Genomic DNA, 24,781 nt, shown 5'->3' with positions numbered 1-24,781 from the left:
ATCAAAAAATACTTGGGAATAATTTCTGAGACAGGAGAAAATAAAAAAATATTTTCTATATATTATCACGCTCAAACAGATTACCACCATGTTATTAACCTTTTTTCTTTTAACGTATTTTCAAGTTTTCAAGAAGTTTTCGATATATTAGGTTGTCAAAAAGTCTTGCGGTATTTTGGCTAGTTGGCGCTAAAAGCGCGTAGTTCTAGTTTTATCGTCGCATCGAGTCATGCTATACCTTTTTGGAAAGCTCATTTCACGCGGTAACACGTGTTTGATTAATTGTCGTTTCTTTTTAGTCGTTCGTGAGTTTTAGCGTCTCAAAAATTGAGAAAAATAAAGAGAAAATACGGCATATTTTACAGTACTACTACGATAAAGTCAAAAATGCATATCAAGCCGCCATTAAAATTTGTGCAGTTTATGGACCCTATACAGTTTCCATTTGCACCGCACAACGATGGTTTCAACGTTTTCGTTCTGGTGTAGAGGTGGTCGAAGATGCGCCACGCTCCGGAAGGCCTGTCATCGAAAATTGCGATATAATCGCTGAATTGGTCGAAAGAGAACGGCATAGTAGTCATCAAACCGTTATAAACCATTTGAAGAAGTTTGGAGTCACTAAGAAGCTCGATATATGGGTGCCACACGAATTGATTCAATAAAAAATACCGCAAGACTTTTTTGACAACCCAATATTTAATAGTCATCTCATTAGTTCCCACTCAGATGTCCCGCATTTACCAGATCAAGACCAAAATATCTAAGACTCTTAGGTATCAAGGTAAAATAAGGGAAAAGAAAAAAAGCACCTGAATAGATTTGTGATAGATTCAAGGCGCTTTGTCAAGAATTAATTTCAATCACAAAAGTGTGAATCTGGCCTTACAAAGCCTACATTTAGCAGTCTAAATGTGATTTCCTGTTATTTTGAGTGATCAGTTAGGTCAGATAACTGATCTAAAGTAATCTTAGAACTGCCCATTAATTACACTCGGCTGGTACCAAACTAATTTTTTGTGCTTAGGAATTGTGTGACACAATTTTTTCATACTAAACTTTCAATATCGAAATTTTTGCCTTCAAAGTTTTAAATTAAATTTACTGAAAACTTTATTAATCAATTAATTATATCATCAATGTTTTCTTCATATTCCAGTGTAATATAAAAATATTCAATCAAAATATTGAAATAATTTTTTTTGGGAGATCCGACTTTGGCCCCACATAACAACTTTCATATAATAGACCGTGTTATAGATCATTGAAGTAGGAGGAAAATGTAGATTATGTCCATCTTTTTTAATTTTTTAGTAACTATGTACTATACTAAAACAAATAATGATAATTCTTAATGAACCAAATTTCATAAACAAATATTTCGAATTCGAAGCTAACTTCGAAGAATGCAGAGATTAATTTTTTACTCATGCCTCAATTTACGCGAAAAAATTTGATTTGGCCGAATACCCAGAAAAAAGTCGTTTTTGGAACAGTGTGTTGTTAATTTAGATATAATAATAGTTTAAAAATTAAAATTCCATGCAAATTTATCAAACAAGGATTAAAAAAAACGAAAAATTCAAAAAAACGTATTTACAACTCACGGATATCGGTTCAACAACATATTTACATACTCAAAATACAAAATATATATTTATATTTCATTTACTGTGCGCAAATCCTGTTCCCTCCTTATTTTCATAAGCATTATATTTACATATATACAATAGTACCTTCTTTGGTTGGTTATCAGCAAAAATTTATTTTAATTAATTATAATTTCATATTGTGATTTATGTAAAGCGGACAAAATTTCAAAACGCAATAATATTTATTCGCAAGCTCTTCACCCCTCGCCAAGCTAATCTAATCCTCATCACTATCATATTCGTCTTTATCTTCGTCCGTATCCTCATCATCTGAGTCCTTTGCCGTTTTGCGACCACTTTTACGTCCCGATTGACGTCCACCGCGTCGTTTGGCGTTCGACGCATTAACATTGCGTCGACCCCTGTTGTCCTCCCGCGGCTGCGTGGTGGGCTTCATCGAACGCGAGGCGGTGGGCAGCGCCAGCAGCATATCCTCAATGGTGCGCTCTCTCAGCTCATGATTTTCGCCCACCTCGGCGAAGAAGCGGCGTATATTGCGTATGATGCGATGGTGTGGCAATTCCTGCGATGGCACGACGGCGGTGAAGAAGTACATACACAGTCGATTCAAATGGCGGAAAGCGTTTGGCGTTTCACGGTGGTTTGGTTTTGGTGGGGCGTAACAAAGCATGGTTTAAAGCAGCAGCGTCGGCGGCAGCGCGGGTTGTGAATAGAGAATTTTGTTTTTTTTTTTAATTTTTATTGTACAGTTATCGTTGTGACAGTCGTAAAGTAGAATATGCATTAGTGGGTGGTTGCTGTGGTTGGCTTTGGAATTTCATGCGGAAGTGGTTGCGTTTTAATGTCAAGGCACTTTACGGTGTTAACGACATCTTAACGGTTTTAGGTGTTTATAAGCTCGGTATTTTATTGATTTTATTTGCTTTAGCATGTCTTTTGCCAAAAACTGTTTGGGTAGTAAACAAACTTTTGGTTTATTTTAGTATATTTTTGGATCTGATTTTTTTTTAATGTGAATGTCGTTTTCTTTGCGGGTATTTTTATGTTTCTATGTATATTCAAACTTGTGGTAAAGTTAAGAAAATAGATAAAGCCCCTTCAAAATTATTTTTCCATAATCAGTTCCCAAAATAATTAAGGTCTACTCAAGTTATGTTAATTTCATATTTATTTATTTTTAAAGGAAAATACCCAGTTTAGTGTTCCTAAAAAGAACTACGTACATACTTATATTGGTTTAACTTTGAAGTTTTTGAAGGGCTGTAATATTCAAAATTTAAAAAGTTTTAATGAACATATTAATTATTGACATTACTGGCTATAATTTGAAGTGGAAACCGACATATTCTAAGCTATTTCTTATAATGTTCAAAAGTGATATATCTTATAGCTTTCAGGTAGCCAGCCGAGCGGTCTCAGATTGGAGGGTTCTTGATGACCGCCCATCATGATCATGAAACTGGCTGACATATATCTACGCGAACTTCATAAGACTGGGATTTACCAGGGCTTTGAGAAAAGTCAGAGTTACGTTCATTCCAAAAAATGGTAAAAGCTCTCACGTCACGGTAAAGAAATTTTGGCCCACCAGGCTCTCCTCTTTCGTACTGAAGTTTGAAAGGCTGAAGAAGGATCGGCTGACACATATGGGCCGTATTCCAAACTATCATTTATCAGGAGCGCATCATGCTTATTACAAGGGTGAGTCAGTGGAAACAGCCCTTCATACATCGTGTATGAAACTTTCAGTAAGTAACTCTAAGTTCAAGTCATTCAATTAAAGAAAAATTCTATAATCTAGATCAACTCTATCCTCTTTTAAAGTCAGTACATTTTATAACAGATCTAACCATGGATCCTTTCGCGCCGTAAACAAGGGCCGAGACAACGACGCTTAAACCACGGACTTGGCAGTAAGTCATTCCAAGTAGATCACTCGCCATATCATAATGTGAATTAATTTCAGAGAAAAATATTGCACATATGAGGTCAGAGTTTGATTAAAAGGTGCATCATATTAAAACGATTTTACTTAGATAACTTAGAACGTCATATAGTTGTGATACCTAAAACTCTTATATATTGATTGTAAAGCCCTACATAATTCAACGTGATTCGAGCCTATCACAAATTTTTGAGGCGGAATCTCTCCTGGTTCACCAAAAGTATAATAGCCCAGTGGTTTTAATCTTAGTCCTGCAAAAGCTGGGAAATGAAGGAGATGTTTCTACATCATCTCTTTCCAACCAAGTTTGACAATTCGCGTTCGACAAGATCCTACCTCATCAATGCCTATTAGACAGTAACCTATAAGAAGCCTTACAATTGAAGCAAGATGAATCTTGTTACAAAAAAGTAGTTCAGTAAGTCCCCTCCCGTTTACTCTGGGCCAGAAGGATATTGCAGTCGCAGAGGGGCTCGTTATCAGTCAGAGAGGTTCATAGTTTGAGTGCTAGAATACACTGGACAACATAACAGCCTATGAGACAAGGTGAGACAAGATGAGACAAAGGCATCCCTAGCTCATCAGCTTAACTGTTTCTAGCGGTTCCGCTATGGCCAGGCACCCAAACGAGTTTAATAATGAAGTAAATATATGTATATATGATTTTTATGACAGAGACATAGTAAATGATCACCCTCTTCTGAAAAAGGCTATAATGCGGATCCACGAATTATTCGTCAAGCATACAAAATATTGAAATAAAAGAATATTGTGGGACAAATTTTTGAAAATCGCCGAAGGATACAGAAATATTCTTAACTTCAGCTTAGTATCACCTTCTACCACCAGGCGTGATAATATGCCCTTCTATCGGCGCGTAAAGCCGGCTTCCGAACCTAACTAAAGTTCAAGTGTACAAAAATACTTATTCCCGGCGAGTTGGGCAAATTTGCCCTCCAATTCTGAGAGTTTCGAAAAGCTCTCAGCTCTCAAAGCTCTCTTCGGAACGAGAAATTAATTTGCTATCTCTAATCCCCTTAATAAAAAATAACCCTTTAAAATCTACGAAAGCTTTTCGAAAGGATTTGGTACCTCTAAGCTGAGACTATTAATCTTCACTAAATATCTTTCACAATTTGTTCTTAAGAACCATTCTTCTACTTATTTATTTCCTAGCCCACTTTGAACTCAATAGACGCAACTTACTACAAGGACATGACCTCTTCTTAGTTCGCTATGAAATAGAATCTTCATTACGTATGTACATATGTAAATGCCTTTAACCCATAGAGTTTACTATGTATGCGTATGTATGTATCCTGACAGAGTTACAACGCGTTTATCAAATTTTGCTTGTGACGCAACTCGTCAATTATGTATGAATGTTTGGCGCGCAGCCATCAGCGTGTCAATTAGCGGTAGTAGTGGTAGTAGTTGGGGAAAAGGAGTAAAGCATGAAAGGATAAATTATCACATCGAATGTTACGATGTGCATTAAGCAAATCACCTTTTCCTCTTCATCCTCTGAGGATTCATCCTCACTCAATTCAATGATAACTTCATTGCCCTCTTCATCGATTTCGGTTTTGGTTTTCTTTTTCTTCGGTTTCGGTGGCTCGGGTGGATCGATCCACATGATGGGATGCCAAAAACGGGTGCCTAGCAATGGGGTTGGGGTGAACTCTACAGAAAATAAAAAGAAACGAAATTGATAAACCAAGAAAACCGCGTTAGTAAGTGAGTACAAAGCGAAAAGCAAAAAAAAAAACAAGAACAACGACAAAAAAATTTTCAGAATATGCGTGCAAAGGTAAGAAGAAAGTGCGGAAACTCGGATTAAATATGCGTTGGATACATGCAAATGCAAGCGTATAAACAACATGCCACTAAGTGAAGGAAACTGGGATTAAGTGCATGCCACACAAAATACAAACGGTTGCATGCCACAACTGGCGAAAGATTGCCAGCATACATATATTGAAGTTGGCAAAAAATGCAGTCGTTTCACACTCACCCTTCGGCGGTGGTGCCGGTTTTGGCACACGCAGCACAATAGACTTTTCCTCGCCCAACTCGAAATCTGGATCTTCCTCCATGCTGCAAAGTACAGAAGAAATAATATTTCGTTTTTACTCGCACAGGAAATGATATACGGAAACTATAACGCAACTACAAAGCACAACACAGACAACAACAACTGCAGTTGTAAAAAAGCTACTCACTTCTTCACAAGGAAATGGATTTTCTTGCCGCAAGCTGCAATTTTCTCATGCGCTTGAGTAAGTGTAAGCTCAGTAGCGTCTTCTTCGTTAATTTCTAGTATAATATCACCCAAACGGATGCCACCTTTGTCCGCTAAACCGTCTGGCGTCACCTAAAAAAATACAGACACAACAACTTTTATCAGTTTAAAGCCAGTTATGTTGGCGAAACACGCACAAAACTAGAGTGAAATTGTTTTTGACAATAACTTTTGGTACTTTTTTATATATATTTCCGTTACGATTTTTCTTATGCAAGTGCCAAAAGGATGGTATTTATATTTTATCAAGCAGCTCCCGGCGAATACGCACGTACAAGTAATGCTTTCAATGAAACGTTCAACACAGCAATGAGCACACACAATTTTTAAATGCACAATATTGAGTTCAAAAATTTTTCTTAAGCGAAATTAAAAAGTACATTCATGTATTTATGCGCATATGTATGTACATATGTATATTATATATTTACAAAAAAAAACTAAAACACAATGCTCATATATACTTTAAGTAAAATATAGTATGTTCTTTTGTGCGCCTCCTTCAGTTGTTCTGGCGTTTATTGCGCAGCTCGTGCGTCGCGCTGACGTACGCTGTAGAACATGCATAAATATTCGTATGAGTACATGTACATATGTATATTAATACAACCTACTTTCCACCGCACCATGCCCACAACGCCCTTTTGCTTGCCAATTGACGGCTGTCGTGTGCTTCAAATTTGCCAAAACTATGTACACAAATAAATAAACCGTAATTTGGCCGTAATAGCGGGACACTGGTTTGACGACTAATATTTTTTTTGGCAAGCAGCGATCGCCACAGAGAAATATGAATATTTAAAATTTATTTATATTGGCAGTTATACACAAGTGGATTGATTTTTGAATTCGTAGGTCCAAATATCTCTTCAGAATTCTGTAGACAATGCAATTTAATTATTCAAAATTCTAATTCATTTATATGTATATACTGATACCAATAGAGAGGACTTGATTTTGACAGCTCTTGGTGGTCATGCTAGTTTAAGGATTTATGTCAAGTTTTGTCAGTATGTTCGGTAAGGTTTGCCAGTCCATCATATCACGTTTCACATTGGTTCAACGCTTGGGAATCGATCGTGTTCTCCGATGGCTGCTATAAGACCTTTTCAAGCAAAATATGGTTTTCTCAAGTGAGCCCCATTTCTGGCCAATTTGGTGAACAAATTGAGTCAAATCCGTTTGGCATGGATTGTGGTATGGCGATATCATAGAGCCTTATTTATTATGAAACGAGGCCGTAAATGCTTTTCCATCAAAAATAGCAGCATTTATAACATGACCTTGGCCGTCATTTTTTTACGGAATTTGATAATATTAATGCAGACGTTATCTGCTTCTACATCATTTTCTCTGCAGGTAAGTTAGATCAAAGATTTACCTCAAGCAAACAGCAAGGCTCGAGAAAAGAAAGAAACGTTCAGCGCACTAAAGCCGAAGTTCTAGTCGAAATGCTGCATCGGGTCATCAAAAATTGTTGTAAATGATTGGAGGTAGCCACCTTTTTTTCAAATCATAAATGGCATAAGATCATAATTAGCTATTTTGCCGACATTTGAGTGTTTAACAAAACGTCGTTCCTGTTGATTGACCCTTTATTATAAATTTATATGTTGTAGCGTCATTTCCTCTCATTAGCACTTAAGAGCAAACGTACGAGATCATTTCTCATGTAATAAAAATTTTCGCACCTGTTCAAGCGAACACCTGTTATGAATTGAGTTTTGCGGCAGCCGAGCCCACTATTTTCATCAAGCTATACATAATTGCCAAAATTACTCAAATATTGCTTTTAACGGTTGATCTAAGTAGAGGTACATTTTTTCAATAACCTTTTTTGACAGCTCAAGCGTGAATCGTGTCAAACTGTCATACTATTTTTGTTCAATATTTTGTGGTATTTCATCACAGAAACTTTAAAGAATGTGTCTCGCGCGTGTCGCTCAACTTATGGTCAACAAAATCGGCCTACTGAGCGTAGCATTCACCACATTATTACCCAGTTTGAGACCCAGCCTTCATTATCTGATAATATCTGACCGAATAGACTACGTCCAGATCGTATTGAAGAAAATATAGTAGCCGTTTTTACTTCAAATATTATGCCGGTGAGAACGTAACCGTCAATGCCAGTGATTGAAAATAAAAGTGGAGCATTCACGTATTCAAATCACAAATGTACGATTATTAACCGGTTTGCTAACGTGAAGCCAGAATACTTAATTACGGCATTGTTCAAACATTATTTATTAGTTTATCTAAAAAGCAAAGATTCAATAAAAAAATATAAAAATAACTAAAAAAAAATAAAAAAAAATAAAAATCTACGACTAATTTGATATCAATTGTTAAACGTTCTACAGGGCGTATACGTAATTCTCGTTTAGTTTGTGCTTTAATTAGCCGTTTATTTAGCACAACATGCAATCGCACGCTCGAAGCGAAATAAAAACTCTTGCTGTTTTATACTAAATACATTATAAATTTAATAGAAATAACTTCCTTTTTTTCCACTGTAACTCTATATATTATTTCCATACATTGCGCCTAACGGCATAACACAGAAAAAGCCCGATAACTTTTTGCTGCCTCATTATTGCAAATCTCTGACTAATTAACTTTTTTGCAAACTTTTGCAGTGACAAAAAAGTTGTTGTATCTGCCTCGACACTTTTATGCTCATTTATCTCATTTCATCTCATAATGAATGACTTAGGGCAAGTGGTGGGCAAACTCACTAACAAGCTCATAAAAATATAAATACAGAAAACATAAATTATGTTATAAATATACATACAAATATCCTCATATATGTATGTACTCTCGTCAATACCCTTTAGGGAAATATCTCAACAAAAATTCAGTCAGTTTCAGAGTAGAATTTTCACGTGTTTCTCAAAATTGAATTTCTTATATTAAGTGACTAGTAATTTATTAATTACTGCAACTTTTTAAATAAGCAAATTATTGCTAATATTTTTGATAACAAAAAAATAAAATATGCATACCAGTCTGCAATTTTTTGAATTTGTAATATTTTTATTTAAAAACTAAAATTTGTATGTAGATTAAGATCTGTTTTTGAATTTTATTTTAAATAGCATGAGTTGCTAGAAACATCGTCATCAACGAGGCCATTTTAAAAAGGATACCGATGATTGGCCCATTAGCGTCAAATCCAATTAAAATGCCAAGAAAAGCTTAAAATTAATTATTTCTTTCAATAGTTTTCACTCAGAATAAATACCCTGAATAAATTGTCAATGTTAAGCAATTTTTGGCTTCTAAACTAGCCAAAACCACTTGAAACTATATAATAGATCAAATTTGCTTCAAATTAATGTTTATATTGATACATATTATTAATAAAATTTACCACAAACTTTATACCATATTCAAATATACATTGTGACAAAAAAGTACCTGGAAATTGTAAATAAAATGCAAAATATCTAATTATTCATCAATATTTATTTTGTCGCCTTCAAAGTAATACCCACCAGATGTAACACAGCTACGCCAATCATTTTTCCAGTTCTCGAAACACATTTCATTAGCACTTTTTGGGATGACCTTCAGCTGCTTTTGTTTTATTTCTTGGATCGACAGAAAACTGCTTGAACGGAGCGGCGATTTCAGTTTGGAGAACAAGAAAAAATCACACGGAACTCATTGTGGTGTATACGGTGGTTGTTCGATGGTATTCATTGCGTTTTGGGCTTTAATTCGGTCACAGTCGTAGATCGACGCGACGGTGCATTAGCAACGTGTAAAATCCATGACTTGTTCCTCCGAAATTCCGGCCGTTTTCAACGCATGTTTTCACGCAAGCGCCTCAATACGGCCAAATAGAAATCCTTATGATTTACCTAATTTGAGTTTTGAGAGATTTTGACAAGGTATTCTTGGTTTCAGCTCGTTTTTCCCAAAGATTGTTAACTTACTGGCATTCCAAACCCATAAATTCATGTTTCAAAGGCCGTAAGATTTGTTTCGAGTCGATCAAGAATGCGCTTCATACCAAAAATATCCATCAAAATCTTTCGAACGGACTCGCGAGAGAGTCTCTCTCGCCATTTCTCCAACTCTTGCCTGACGATTTTCAAGCACCATATCCTTCACTTTTTTAATATTTTCGGTAGTTGAAGAAGTTGAAGGTTATCGAGAACGATGCTTGATTTTTGATAAAACTAAATTACCATAAGCATTTTCAAACATTCACAACGATTCCGCAAATGGAATTTGGTTCGAAATACAAAATTTTAGAGAAATTCTTAGTTTGATATTTTTATACATTGCAAAAATAGCAACGCACTACCATACCGTACTGTGGTGTACCCACATAAGAAAATATTTTTAAGCGGAGAATTACAATTTCCTTGAATTTTTTTTGTCATATTGTATGTAAGCGTAGAAAATCTTTTGAGTAGAAACTTTTACAACTTTTTTTGCATTAAAATTTTAATGTTCAACGTAATAAACTCGCATAAAGCAAAAATGTTAAATTTCCTACAGGGTATTATCTAACGATGTACATAAATATTTATTCTGCATGTACATACATTATGCATATAGTGTATATATATTTCAAATGATGCATCTGGCGCGATACTTTAGTGAATTGGGAGCAACGTAATCTGTGCCGCTATTTATTATTGGCTTAAATTTGTTATTCTGAAAAGCATATTTTCTGGTGCATTAAATTTTGGAAGCGTTTTGGGCTAAATTTAAGTAAAGAAAATAATTAATCTCGAGATACATATATGCGCATTTGGCACAGACACTAATTGCTTTTATTTATATTTTAACTAAAATATTTTTATTTTAAATCAGAGAGTACAAAGTGAGGGAAATGAGGTAAATTTTTTGATTTGGAGCAATGACAGAAGAACTTGTACTTTTACTTTTCCACAAATTTATGGAAACATTTTATGACTGAAGCACAAGCCCAAAATAAAACAACGTGCCATGGTTAGTTTTGTCGCTTCACAGACGGCGACTTCGATACTAACAACCGTCTGAGTGAGGGAAGGGAAAAACCTTGGCAAACGTGTCCAATGCAAGAAAAGCTTGTTTCAGCATTAAGAGTCACCCACAAAACCGACTAAATACATTCGGAATGATTTAGAAACGAGGAACTCAAGTTTCTTACGAGCTCAATGCAAGGAAAAGTACGAAAACTTGCTTCTATGTATGAAAATGCTTCAAGTTGACTAACCTGGTAAAACTTCTCTACCCAAACACACCCGCCAAATTTCCCAGATTGTTCACCGTCCGTTTATTATTTGATTATTATTTGTACCCCTCGAAAGCACATGGTCTGGAAGCAGTTCCACTCACAAGACGGCATAGGAAAATTGTTTAATTCTTGGATAGCATCACAAAATGAATAGTTTTACCGATCTATGATAACCAAATTTTTATTGTCGTAATTGGAAGAAGCCTTGATAACATCTGACAACACCTGGTTTCAACAAGGCGTGGCTATGTGTCACACAACACGTGCAACCCTATTCAAGCTTTAGAAGTCAATATTAAACGTGTTACTCATGACATACGACTTAATATAGTAGAAAAAGTACTCGAAAATTGGGTTAGTCGAATTCGCTCTTGCAAGAGAACTCGTGACGGCCGTTTGAATGATGTCATTTTCAGAATTTAATTGTATCGATTGTATCCAATATGGAAATATTTTTTATTTGGCATAATATCTTCGAGACATTGTTCTGCGATATTGTTCGAACTTCTAACTTATGGTTCAGACCAGATCTCTATAAATCAAAATCAAGTCAAAACTCTTTTCATACCCCTATATGTTTTAAAAAATTCACTTCTTAAGGGTATTGTAACTTGGGTGCAGTCCAGGTTAAGTTAAGTTATGAGATCGATTCTAACAAAAATCTCACATGCACACCTTATAGCGCCATTCATTGTGTTGTCTAAAACTCCAATATAATTTATCATAAGAGCCTCACGAATCGACAAAGCGTTTTAAGATTATCAAAAATGTGTTGAGACGCACGGCGAAGGTCAGTTTTGGCTATGTTTTATGGCTTGACGAAGGTAAAACTGCCAAGATGTTTCAACCTCATTCTTCCAACATCTTGTGATCTAAGTTTTCAAGAATGCAGTTCAAGGAAGTTCGTAATTAAAAATATTTTACAACCTCTTTGTATTTAGCTTTGGATTATACATATTATATTTTTACTTATTTAACTTTAATAAAAAGTGTCTTTCCACGATAAACTTCTTTCTTTACTTAAAAATACGTGCAAAAACTCACATTCATTTGTTTAAGAATAAAGCAAATAAACATTTAAAAATGTACATACACTTACGTCTACCTCTCCCCCTCAATTATCATGCAAGCACACCTAAAACCACAACTATAATTTATGAGTGCACATAAATAAATAAGCAACAGCAACAAATACATGCGTCGCTCACCTGAAATACGGTTAGAGGCATGTGAAACTCAGCGCCACCTGTGATTAGAAAACCCCATTTGGGATCATCTTTAGCCGCATAGGCGTCCGAATCTACATCAAAGGCGGGAAATCCATCCGTATCGCCGATGCCACATGAGAGTTTTATGATGGGCGCCTTCTTAGGCGGTTCCGGTGTGTACACAAAGGGGAAAGTTGATGTGGCTTCCGGCATCGTTGTAGTTGTTGCTCTTATATGTGATTGTTATTCAAATAAATATGTAGAATATTTTGCTAGTCTCTATTTTGGCTTTCCTCTCAAGTTTTGCGCATGTATTGTTTTATTCGCTCGTAACTTTATTTTTATCAAAACCGTGTATTTACGAGTATATTGAGTACTTTATTTTACACCTCTTTTTTGCCGTTTGTTTATTTTATTTCTTATTGCTTCGAGTATGAGTATTTGTCGTCTATTTCCACGCCTTCACATTATTTTCACACTTTACGCATTTATTTTTATCACCACTTATTTGAGCGCTCTCAGCGAGATAAATAAATAAATAAATACATACATACATACATGCGCATACATTTTATTCAGTTTTTTTTTTTCATTCACATTTTATTTAGTTTTCTCACTCACTTGTGCTTTTATTTATTGCCGGCAAATCATTTAAAGGCAAATGTGAGCGTTGCTATAAACACGCATACAACGGACATGAATAAAACATATATTCGAAAGAAGAGCAGATAAGAGATAAATCGGTATATCTTGTCGCAAAACGATTGATTTACTGTAAATGTATGCGTGATTTTGTATGTAGAGAGCGTCAACTTGAAAAGCTTTTCTCTCGATCAGCATAAAATAATAGAATCCACAAAAGCATCACCACATAAAACCAAATAAAATTAAATACAAAACGAATTTGAGAGAATGCAAAATTTGAGCAATAGAACGCACATTTTCAGCTTTAAATATAGCTATGGTGTTGCCACACTCAACGCGTTACTGCCAAAAGTGATGCGTTTGTTTAAAGATATCATTATGTGAGTTCCTTAAAAAATATTACGGTACATCACAGTTCGCAGGTCTATAAAAAGAACTATATCGGTGCAAATAAAAGGATTTCTAATTTCAGGGAGTTTTCTAGTACATAAATATGAAAAAAAAAATCAATTTTATCCAGAGACCACGTCCAGCACGCAGTGAGGAAAATATAGCAGCCGCAGCTGAGAGTGTACACGAAGACCGTAGAGAGTCGATTCGATGCCGTTCGCAGCATCTCGGATTGACGTACGGAACGACTTGATGCATTTTACGTAGAAATTTGAAATTGGAAGCGTACAAAATACAGCTTTTGCAAGAACTGAAGTCGACCTACTTTCCCAAGTGACATTGCTTCGCTCTATGGGCTCGTGAAAAGTTTCAAGAAGATCCGAGATTTTCGAGCAAAATTTTACTCGGCGTTGAGGGCCCTTTCTGGCTGAATGGTTACGTCAACAAGTAAAATCGCCGCATGTAGGTCGAAGAGCAACCTGATAAGATATTCAAGATCTGCCACTTCATCTAGAAAAAACAACAGTTAGTTATAATTTTGTAGGCCGGTGGAATTATGGCTCCATATTTCATCAAAAATGATACCTATGAGAAACGAAATCGTTAATGGCCATAATAACCAACTTTTTATGCCTGAAATTGAAGCTTGTAATCTCGGTGATAGTTGGTTTTAACAAGGCGCCACCAAAGGCGTGTGATAGCACACAGTTAGACTTTTTCCTATGGGGATATGTAAAGTCTAAAGTCTATGCGGATAATCCCGCTTCGACTTAAGCCTTGGAGCAAGACAAAACGCATGTCATTCGGAAGTTACTAGTCGAAATGCTCCAACTAGTAGTAAAAAATAAATGCCAAAGAATGTTCTTTCCAATGATAATAAACATTACCTTTTAAATTTAAATTTTCTGTGTTTTTTCTCTAAAAAATTAGGGAACCTCGAAATGGATTATACTTAACAAAAGTTCTTTTTGCTTGTGATATCGTATGGGACCTATGCCTAAGTAAAAACACTCTCAACCTCTTTTCCGCTTATGCTGCTCATTTGCAGATGATAACTACATACATACGTACACACATACTACATACGTGCTTATGTATTGTATTCCTACCACAGAAACAGTTCAAAGATTTATGACTTCCGCTTCATTCTCTTATTGTCACACATGCAATGCTATACCCAAATAACACTAACGATAAATACGAAAGAAATAGGACTAACGATAATTAGGTTGGCTGACTCTTTAGAGTAGATATTGCCCTAAAAACCAATCTAATAACAGGTCAATTGAAAAATCTACGGCCTACCATCATAGTAAAACAAGTTTTTTAAGCAAAATTCGTTGTTTTCATTCAACAAAGGGTAATTGGTTATAGCGACCCTCCAGATTTTCGATACCATTTTTGTAGCGCGATTTGTCCTTTGCTAAAATGAACCTGTAGGTCCCAGTTTCTGCGATCACCACTTCTTTCGACGAAAATTTTTTCTCGGCGGTAAGAAAGTGTAAAGCAATATTTTGTTTTCTGCGTAATAAAATAGGCGTAATTAAAAATGTATAAGCGCTACAGAGTATAGGTTACTGAGCTCAGATATTGCATTCTTAACAAGATGAAATACTATATGTATGTATAGTATAATCTCATGTGGCACACTTACTTAGCACTGCTCAAAAATTTTTGCGAACAAAACAGACGGTGTCTCAGAAGTAGAAAACATTCTCAATGGGCTTCTATTCTTTGAAAAACCTTGAAAAGTAACGTTTATAGCAGCACGAAAATGAACTGAAAGAATTATTCACATGGAAACCCAGAAATTCCAATAAACAATTCTCTAGTCATCATTGAATACTTTCACTATACTAAGGTCCCAAATATGTAATAAACGTTTAAACCTTAAGCAGGTTTGGCATATAGTTTGCAAAATCCGTAAAAAAACACTGGAGAACCTATAAATATGTATATATACAGTATAGTATAAGTGAATTATTCTCTTAGTTTTTGATATAACGATTTGAATTTTGTATATGTCCTCTTCTCGCAAAGAAGATGCTTATGTGTCGGAAGCACCAATATCGGTCTATTGCGGCATATGGTTTTCATACAAATTGTCCTGTCAAAATTAAGTTCTTGTATATAAAACTGGCATTCACCTAGGTGAAGGAACGTCTAGCCACAATCCGCATCAAAGCGAATTTCCGCCCCGACGGAAGAGAAGGATGATGTGACCAAAGATGCCTTCTTTGAGCGCTTGGAGAGCACCTATGATAGCTGCCTTCACCACATTCCCAAATGGATTGAGGCTGATCGACTTCGCCGAAGCCCAAAATTTTCGGCGGCGAAGAATTGATAAGGAGCATGAATCAGCTTCTTTGTAGAATATACTTAGAAGAAAGGGTGCTCGCCGATTAGAATTTAAGTGTGCTCTGCCCAATCCTCAAAAAGGGAGACCCTACAATCTGCGCCAACTACCGTGGGATAAGCTTCCTCAACATTGCATATAAGGTTCTATCGAGAGTATTGTGTGGAAGACTAAAGCTCACCGTCAACAAACTGATTGGACCTTATCAGTGTGGCTTTAGGCATCGAAAATCTACAATTGACCATATTTTCACCATGCGCCAAATCTTGGAAAAGACCCGTGAAAAGAGGATCGATACACACCACCTCTTCATCGATTTTAAGCTGCTTTTGACAGCCCGAAAAGGAGGTATCCCCGCAAAACTACTAGACAGTGTAGACTGATGTTGAGCAAGACCAAAAGCTCCGTCAGGATCGAGAAGGACCCCTCCGATCCGTTCGATACCAAACGAGGTTTCAGACAAGGCGACTCCCTATCGTGCGACTTCTTCAATCTGCTGCTGGAGAAAATAATCCGAGCTGCAGAACCAAATAGAGAAGGTACCATCTTCTATAAGGACGTACAGCTGCTGGCGTTTGCCGATGATAGTAATATCGTTGGCCACAACAACGCTCCGTTAGCTCTGCTTTCTCCAGGCGGAAAGCGAAGTAAATGGGTCTGAGAAGCCTAAAAAGAGGAAGACCTCAACTTCGATGGAAAGACCAGTTGGTAGCTACACTTGGAGTCTCCAAACGGCGCTAAACAGCGAAAAGGAATAGCGACTGGCGCGCTGTAGTTAACTAGGCTGTAGATAACTAGGCAATTATTTCAGTATCTCGTCACAACTTAAATAACAAAAGTGCGTTTGATCCACCCTATCTATAACATTGTTTTTTTTTTTTTACTATCAAACTCATCAATATCTGCATATACTTGTACGTATATATGTACATATATGCACCTATGGATGCATTTATGTATTCGCCCCCATTCGCTATGTCAACACACACTGGCGTCAGTGCCACAAAGTTGTTGTACTCAACTCACTTTTAGCATTTCTAAAAACCGTTTAAATGCCAAGTAAATATTTATTTATATATGCAATGTATGTATGTATGTATATATGTGCGTTATAGCTGCAACTTGCCAACAAATTGCTCGCTACTTGGACATGCAACCGTGTGTATGACTCGTAGATTTTGAACGAATATGAGTGTGCTCAATTTTTCAGACAAACGAGCAGCAGAACACACTTCATATGAGAACACGAATTTTGAGTGATTTTCACTTGCAACCGGCTTCTAGGCATATATTACATATTTATTGTTGTCGTGTTAATTTAGTTTATTTATGCGCCATCATTTTGAATTATACACTGTTTCTTTTAAGGAGCTTGTGTGTTATATAATTAATTACGCTTGTGTTGCACAATATATTTTATGCAGTGCGAATTCAATGCGATTGCTTATCAATGATTTATAGCAAGTTATCTTGATTTTTGCATTTCTTTCCGCCTTCGGACACACAATACACAGAACAAAAACACTCTGGTTGCTGCCGCAATAATAATATTACATTTTTCCACTAATTTGCTTGACAAATGCGACAACATTTATTGCTGATTTTATTTCTGTACTTCGCTGCTGCCACTTCACTGCCACACGCGACTGCAATTCGCCAACTGAAAATGGCTCACTTCAGCAACTTGTAGCAGCTCCACCATATGCTGCGCTGCGCTATTGCCGCAATAGATAAATAGAAGAGCAGCACATCAGTCAATTTGTTGCTCTTAATCACATACATATACACACACAGATATACATACAAACAAATGCTCGCTTAAATAGCTTTTTGGCTATTTTATTTATGCTGTTACTTCATCGGCTCCAATAGTAATGTGTATGTGTGTTTGTGCGCGCGTCTGTGTTGCCAAATGGCTTTGCGCCACTTTCGACGCCTTCATCATCTTCTACGTGTGCACCGTTAACGCGGCGACTAATTCCTGCGTGCGCTCATAAAAAACCAAAACATAAAAACATACAGACATACAATATACATGTATGTATATCTATCCGAAAAGGGTGTTTTTCAGATATGTGGTATTCAAGAAGAAACAAATCTCAATATTATTATAACCTCACAAAAATTAATCCAACTTTGTTAAATTGTTCGCATAAATTCTAACGTAGAGACCAATGGGTCGCGTTCTGAGCATCTTTTAACCCTTCTTGCAAAGTCAGTGTGTAGAAATTAATCTCCCCTCCTATACCTAGCGATAGTCAAGCGGCAGTAAAGACGATCTCAGTGCATGAGGCTGAATCGCTTTTAGTGGAGGAGCGTATAGGAACCGTCTATCAGTTTGCAACCGTATGCACCTAATCTGGTTGCCGGGCATAAAGAAGTAGTCAGCAATGAGCTGGTCGACAAACTAACCCGCTCTGCGGTAGCTTCCAGGTTGATGGGGCCAGAACCATTTATTGCAGTGGGGTCGACACTATAAATTAGTCGTTTGGCACTGAGGGGAGAGTGGGAAGAAAACAGCATTGGCCACAGGCAGCAGAAATGCGCCATGCCAAGCTTCTCCTGGGAGGGTAAAACTTTGCAAGGAACTGATCAACCCTACCCGAGACAAATTCCGCCTCCTTGTCGCGCCCTATACACTGTAGGCTCAGGAAGCACTTGCCCAACATGGTCTCTTGAGTAAACCGCCGGTTTTGCAACATGGAGCAGGAAACTCCAGAACATCTAATTCTAAATTACACAGTAATTTTCAGAAGCAGACTCAAGATCCTAGGTTCCATATACGTGGACAGAGATCACATCACCTTAGTCGCGCCCTGCAGGCTCCTGTAATTGTTCAGAATGCTGGACCTTATCTGAACATATGTAATACATATAATACATATATAGAGGACACTATAGACTATAAGTCGCTGTGCAATGCCTAAATTTTTCTATCTACCTGTCACTCCAAGTACTTTTTATTTGGTTTATTACCGTACCCACCAAAAGTGAGATTCATGGTTCTACAAAATCAGAAATCGTGACGATCCCATTTTGGACTCATTCAATGAAGATGGGACGCGTTTGGTAATATTGTAAGACCTCAAACTAAAATGCTTCCGCAAAATCTTCCAAAAAGTGTACAAGCCATCCCCAATTATTGCACGCGATGGCGGATAGACTAATTCGGGTATTCTTCGATACTCCGCTTCACAGTAAAAACAGAGTATTCGGTGCGCACAGTACGACATCACAGAGGATTCTCATAATCCACTAAACGTGGTACGAAACCGACCCGTCGTTGCTCAAATTACTCACTCTACTTCGAGATTATGTCGACCTAATATTGAACGCAGCGTTGTCAAAAAGACCAACTGTGAAAGTCTAAAAAAACACCCGTTATATATTCAAACAAATACACAAAAAACACCGCGTTCCGCCACAACATTTCCACATTTCTCTTCTATCTATTTATGCAATACCGTTGCGCCATCTCCCGCTCTTCTAGCGTCAAAATACAATTTCGGCGTTCCATTATTATGCTTGCTTCGAGCTATTCTTGTGCTTTCGCCTGACTAATTTGGCTCAACACAACACGCAAGGGCCAATGGTTTGCCTTTTGGGATAGGTCCATCAATTTGTTTACTCGCAAATGCTTCGCTGAAAGCTAGCTGCTGCCGCTGGCAATTCAAAGCACATTGTAGTATGCATAAAACATTTGTATAAATGTAAGTATGTATGGAATATATATATATGTGTGTATGTGTGCGTATATACATCATTGTTGCTTATTTTCGTTAGATTCCAAGTGCATACAATGTTGCGTAGAATTCTCAACAGCATGCGGTGAATGAACGCGGACATATGTAACCACAGCTATACATTATTTTTATTTGGCACAGTAGATAAGAAAAGTTTTCAGACAAAAATTATTAATATGTACATTTGTAATATTGGTTTGAAAACACGCGCTGATGTTATCAATTTCAGTTTAAGTCCGAATAAATAAAATAAAATAGGTTTTGACTCATAAAACGCTTAACTGCAAATTGGGTTAAATGCAAAGAGTATAAATTCTAGCGCTTCTAGTCTTCTTCTAGCTTGACATTCTTTAGCCAGCAATTTTCCAACTAACCAGCCTCTTCATTCGACTCAAATTGCTGTTCTGTACGTAAAGAGTTTGAGGATATCTCCAATCAGCTCTTTGCATTCTTTATGAAAGCAACTCATTTAACAACCCTCTTCCTAAGGTCCGACAACATCGAAACAGCATTTCTCCTGATCCTCTTGTAAGATGTCTTTAGTGCTAATTAACTGACGCCTTGTCGACCAACCAAGGTCTGGATCATCGTTAAAACAACTCAAATTTCTACCACCAAATGACTTTTTGAACATTAGAAACAAAAATAAATCGCAGAATCTGAAAGTTATTCGTCAATCGAGACTGTTTTTTCTGCATTTCGATGTCTGATTGGACCAATAATTCGACATTGAACAGTCTCTACATCAAGTAGCTCCTGATGATCTCATCTTATAAATGGTGGCTAATACCTTTCCGACTTAAACGACACATTTTACCTGGTCTCATGGTTACACCTGGTGTCTTGAGAGAACAATTACAGCATCCTTTACACAGACAACTTTATCATATCGAAAAATTCACACAAGACATGGCACACACTGCCTTTTGGGATGCTTAATATATCAGCTAATTCACACACTTTTAGTCAGTGGTCTACCAAAATGAGATAATGTCATGTTATCCTCCATGATAGCCGTTTTTGGAGCATATAAGAGTGGCTCGTCTAAAAGCGACCAGTTTGAAACTTGTTAAAACAATTTTTGAAGTGAAGCAAAAGAGTCACATAATGAAGCACAGAGCGCTCTATGATTACAGCAAAATCAAACATCGATTCATCGACAGGTATTGCTCTTTTACATACACGACGAGCCAAAAATGGATCTCATCGCTAAACAAAATTTGGCTCGAAAACGTCGAATCTTCGTAGAACTTTTCAAGAGTCCATAGAGTGAAGCGTTGTTGCTTGGGAAGGTCGAGCGGTTACAGTTCTGGCACAACCTGTATTTTGTATGCTTCCAGTTTAAGATCTAGACATAAAATGCATAAAGTCGTTCCATATGTCCGAGTTGCTGCGAACGGCGCCGAATCGACTCTCATGATCTTCGTGTACACTCTCAGCTACGACTGCAATAATTTCTTCACTACGTACTGGACGTGATCTATTCGTTCGAATATTATCTAATAATGAATGCTGATATGATATGGGCGATGGCTTGAATTACATGCTCAGCAGGACGATTATATTGACCATAAGTTGAGCGAAGCGCGCGAAACACATTTTTTATACGTGAATTTTCGTAATAAAGTTGAACGATTTGTAAACGTTGTCTAGTCGTAAATTTTTCCATGTTGCAATGCAAACAATACTGCACAAAAATAACATGACATCTTGACACGACTCGCGCGTGATCTGTCAAATAAAGGCTATTGTGAGTACCTCTACCCTATCACCCGTTAATAACGGGTGATTTTTTTGAGGTTAGGATTTTCATGCATTAGTATTTGACAGATCACGTGGGATTTCAGACATGGTGTCAAAGAGAAAGATGCTCAGTATGCTTTGACATTTCATCATGAATAGACTTACTAACGAGCAACGCTTGCAAATCATTGAATTTTATTACCAAAATCAGTGTTCGGTTCGAAATGTGTTTCGCGCTTTATTTTGTTCAGCGATGAGGCTCATTTCTGGTTGAATGGCTACGTAAATAAGCAAAATTGCCGCATTTGTGGTGAAGAGCAACCAGAAGCCGTTCAAGAACTGCCCATGCATCCCGAAAAATGCACTGTTTGGTGTGGTTTGTACGCTGGTGGAATCATTGGACCGTATTTTTTCAAAGATGCTGTTGGACGCAACGTTACGGTGAATGGCGATCGCTATCGTTCGATGCTAACAAACTTTTTGTTGCCAAAAATGGAAGAACTGAACTTGGTTGACATGTGGTTTCAACAAGATGGCGCTACATGCCACACAGCTCGCGATTCTATGGCCATTTTGAGGGAAAACTTCGGACAACAATTCATCTCAAGAAATGGACCCGTAAGTTGGCCACCAAGATCATGCGATTTAACGCCTTTAGACTATTTTTTGTGGGGCTACGTCAAGTCTAAAGTCTACAGAAATAAGCCAGCAACTATTCCAGCTTTGGAAGACAACATTTCCGAAGAAATTCGGGCTATTCCGGCCGAAATGCTCGAAAAAGTTGCCCAAAATTGGACTTTCCGAATGGACCACCTAAGACGCAGCCGCGGTCAACATTTAAATGAAATTATCTTCAAAAAGTAAATGTCATGAACCAATCTAACGTTTCAAATAAAGAACCGATGAGATTTTGCAAATTTTATGCGTTTTTTTTTTAAAAAAAGTTATCAAGCTCTTAAAAAATCACCCTTTATATATATTTTGTGTTACTTGAATTTTACGATTTTATATTAAGAAAACGTTTTGTATTAAATATACAAATATTTCAATCTGATAAGAAAAATTAAATATTTTCAAAATTTGCTCACTTAAAGTAACTACTATTAACTTTTTAGACAGATTTCTTACATGCATTATGTTTATTAAGATGAGTTGATAAGATTGATTTATAACCCAAACAAATCAGTGAATATTAATGGTATAATTTATATAAATAGGTGGTATATAACAAGTCTGTTTATTTACGTTAATAAGTATATATACGCATATTCCACTTATTATATATAGTTATAGTACAATATATATGTACATATACAAGTAGATTAAAGAACTCTTAGAAAAATTATGTAGCTTCTTCAATATACAAAAGTGAAAAGAATGCATAAATAAAGTATCTGAATAAAGGACATCTAACTCCGATCACCAATATTACCTCCACTTCCAGAGATTAGTGAAAAAATGGCGAGATAGACAAGGGCGGAGAGCTAAGCATATGTACAAGTATGGCTCTAAACTAGAAAACCGTGTGGGAGAAGTTATCTTCTCTGCTAAACTAGATACCAAAATCTGCTTCCGTGTACCAGACCACTGTACTAGTTTCAAGCGAAGATTACCGCAATTAAAGAAAGACTTCTTGTTCTGGCAAGAAGTGTGCTCACAATAAGGAATATATAGATAGATATACTCATATATATAGATAACCAGGTGACTTTGAGATCGCTAAAGTCTCTTCGAGTTCCATCTAAGTTAGTGAGAGAATGCTTTGATCTCTTAGTGGATCTAAAGTCCTAGTTCACCATAAACCTGTATTAAGTTCCAGAACCATAGTGATCAGGGAACCGTGAAGCAGAGAAAACAGGAACCACAATACAATTAGACTTCGGAAAAGAGAGAGTTTCCATTCCTCTGGCAACTTGAAGATATCTAATCGACAAATATGTATGTTAAAAGTTTAGCAGAGTCTCGGTAGGGTAAGAGCCCTCAAGAAGCAGGTAAAGGTGGTATGAATGGAACATACAAGGAGCGTTCCAAAGTAAACAGGACTTAAAAAAAAAACGAATCAAATGGTTTTTAGAGAAAAATCAATGTATTTTATTCAAAATAGTCTCCTATTGCTTCATTTGGCACGGTCCAAAAGCATGTGAACGAGTGTTTTAGCTGTTGGCCGCCAGAATGCCGGTGCAAGCGTTTTTAATGTCCTCAAAGTCTGCATAACGCTTTCCTTTCATGGGCAAATGCATTTTTCCGAAAGGAAAAAGTCGCGCGGTGCGATATCAGGGGAATACGGGGAGTGGTTAATGGTTAAAATGTGATTTTTGGTCAAATAATCGTCCTTCGAATGTAGGGTTCTGAGCAATTTTTGGTCGTCAGTCAATTGGTGCGGAACAAACCGTGCACACACCTTCCGTAAGCCCAAATGTTTAGTCAAAATGCGAAATGGATGTTTTGGAGATGTTCAATTCCATTTCCATAAAGTTCAATGATGATTTCGGCTAATTTTTGATTAATTCACGTACAGTTTCGATGGAATTTCCGGTGATCACGGATTTTGATTGGCCACATGCTGATCGTCATTTAGTCCCCACGACCACTTTGAAAACGCTGAAACCACTCGTGCACTCTACTACAGGATAGGCAATCATCGCCATAAACTTGTTTCATCAATTGAAAATTTTCGTTAAAAGTTTTACCAATTTCAAAACGAAATTTATTGTTGGCTCTTTGTTCGAAGCTCATTTTTGCACCGATAACACAAACACACGGACACTTAAAACGCAATAACTTCACTTCCAATTAATGAAATATTATGAAATTCTCTTTTTAAAGAAATGATATACTTTAAGAAATCTAGTAGAGAGTCGCAGATCACTGTGAAAAAAGCAGACATACCAGTAGGCTAGGAACACCTTATAGCACATCATCTATGCGATTGTACCCTTTTATATAGAAAAATATTCGCAACTATGTCTACGCCAATAAAGAAGAAGAAGAATGACATGAGTCTGTACTCGTGCTCAATAAACTGTCAAAAACAGTACTGGCGGTTAATATATTTAATATCTTAAATTTCATTAATTACTATAGGGTGATTTTTTAAGAGCTTGATAACTTTTTTTTAAAAAAAAACGCATAAAATTTGCAAAATCTCATCGGTTCTTTATTTGAAACGTTAGATTGGTTCATGACATTTACTTTTTGAAGATAATTTCATTTAAATGTTGACCGCGGCTGCGTCTTAGGTGGTCCATTCGGAAAGTCCAATTTTGGGCAACTTTTTCGAGCATTTCGGCCGGAAAAGCCCGAATTTCTTCGGAAATGTTGTCTTCCAAAGCTGGAATAGTTGCTGGCTTATTTCTGTAGACTTTAGACTTGACGTAGCCCCACAAAAAATAGTCTAAAGGCGTTAAATCGCATGATCTTGGTGGCCAACTTACGGGTCCATTTCTTGAGATGAATTGTTGTCCGAAGTTTTCCCTCAAAATGGCCATAGAATCGCGAGCTGTGTGGCATGTAGCGCCATCTTGTTGAAACCACATGTCAACCAAGTTCAGTTCTTCCATTTTTGGCAACAAAAAGTTTGTTAGCATCGAACGATAG

General features: G+C 36.8%; 1 protein-coding gene across 19 annotated transcripts in view; it reads right to left on the bottom strand.

Moving 5' to 3' along the window:
• LOC105223364 (VID27-like protein) overlaps nucleotides 1-24,781 on the bottom strand; it is a 50,954-nt gene that overhangs the window by 5,852 nt on the left and 20,321 nt on the right. The window contains exons 1-6 of one of the 19 annotated variants that reach the window (XM_049453246.1): nucleotides 17,253-17,407; nucleotides 12,308-12,810; nucleotides 5,781-5,932; nucleotides 5,573-5,655; nucleotides 5,066-5,241; nucleotides 1,738-2,175 (exon numbers count right to left, since the gene is read on the bottom strand). In XM_049453246.1, the coding sequence (XP_049309203.1) occupies nucleotides 1,870-2,175; nucleotides 5,066-5,241; nucleotides 5,573-5,655; nucleotides 5,781-5,932; nucleotides 12,308-12,520 (930 nt within the window). In that variant the 5' untranslated portion in view covers nucleotides 12,521-12,810; nucleotides 17,253-17,407 and the 3' untranslated portion in view covers nucleotides 1,738-1,869. The other 18 variants (XM_049453232.1, XM_049453247.1, XM_049453248.1 and 15 more) reach the window with 18 other exon arrangements.

Source organism: Bactrocera dorsalis, chromosome 3 (genome assembly GCF_023373825.1).
Source record: "Bactrocera dorsalis isolate Fly_Bdor chromosome 3, ASM2337382v1, whole genome shotgun sequence".
In the NCBI taxonomy this organism is placed as follows: domain Eukaryota; kingdom Metazoa; phylum Arthropoda; class Insecta; order Diptera; family Tephritidae; genus Bactrocera; species Bactrocera dorsalis.
The sequence above is the reverse complement of the archived record's forward strand: the minus strand, read 5'-3'. Positions and strand labels throughout refer to the sequence as shown.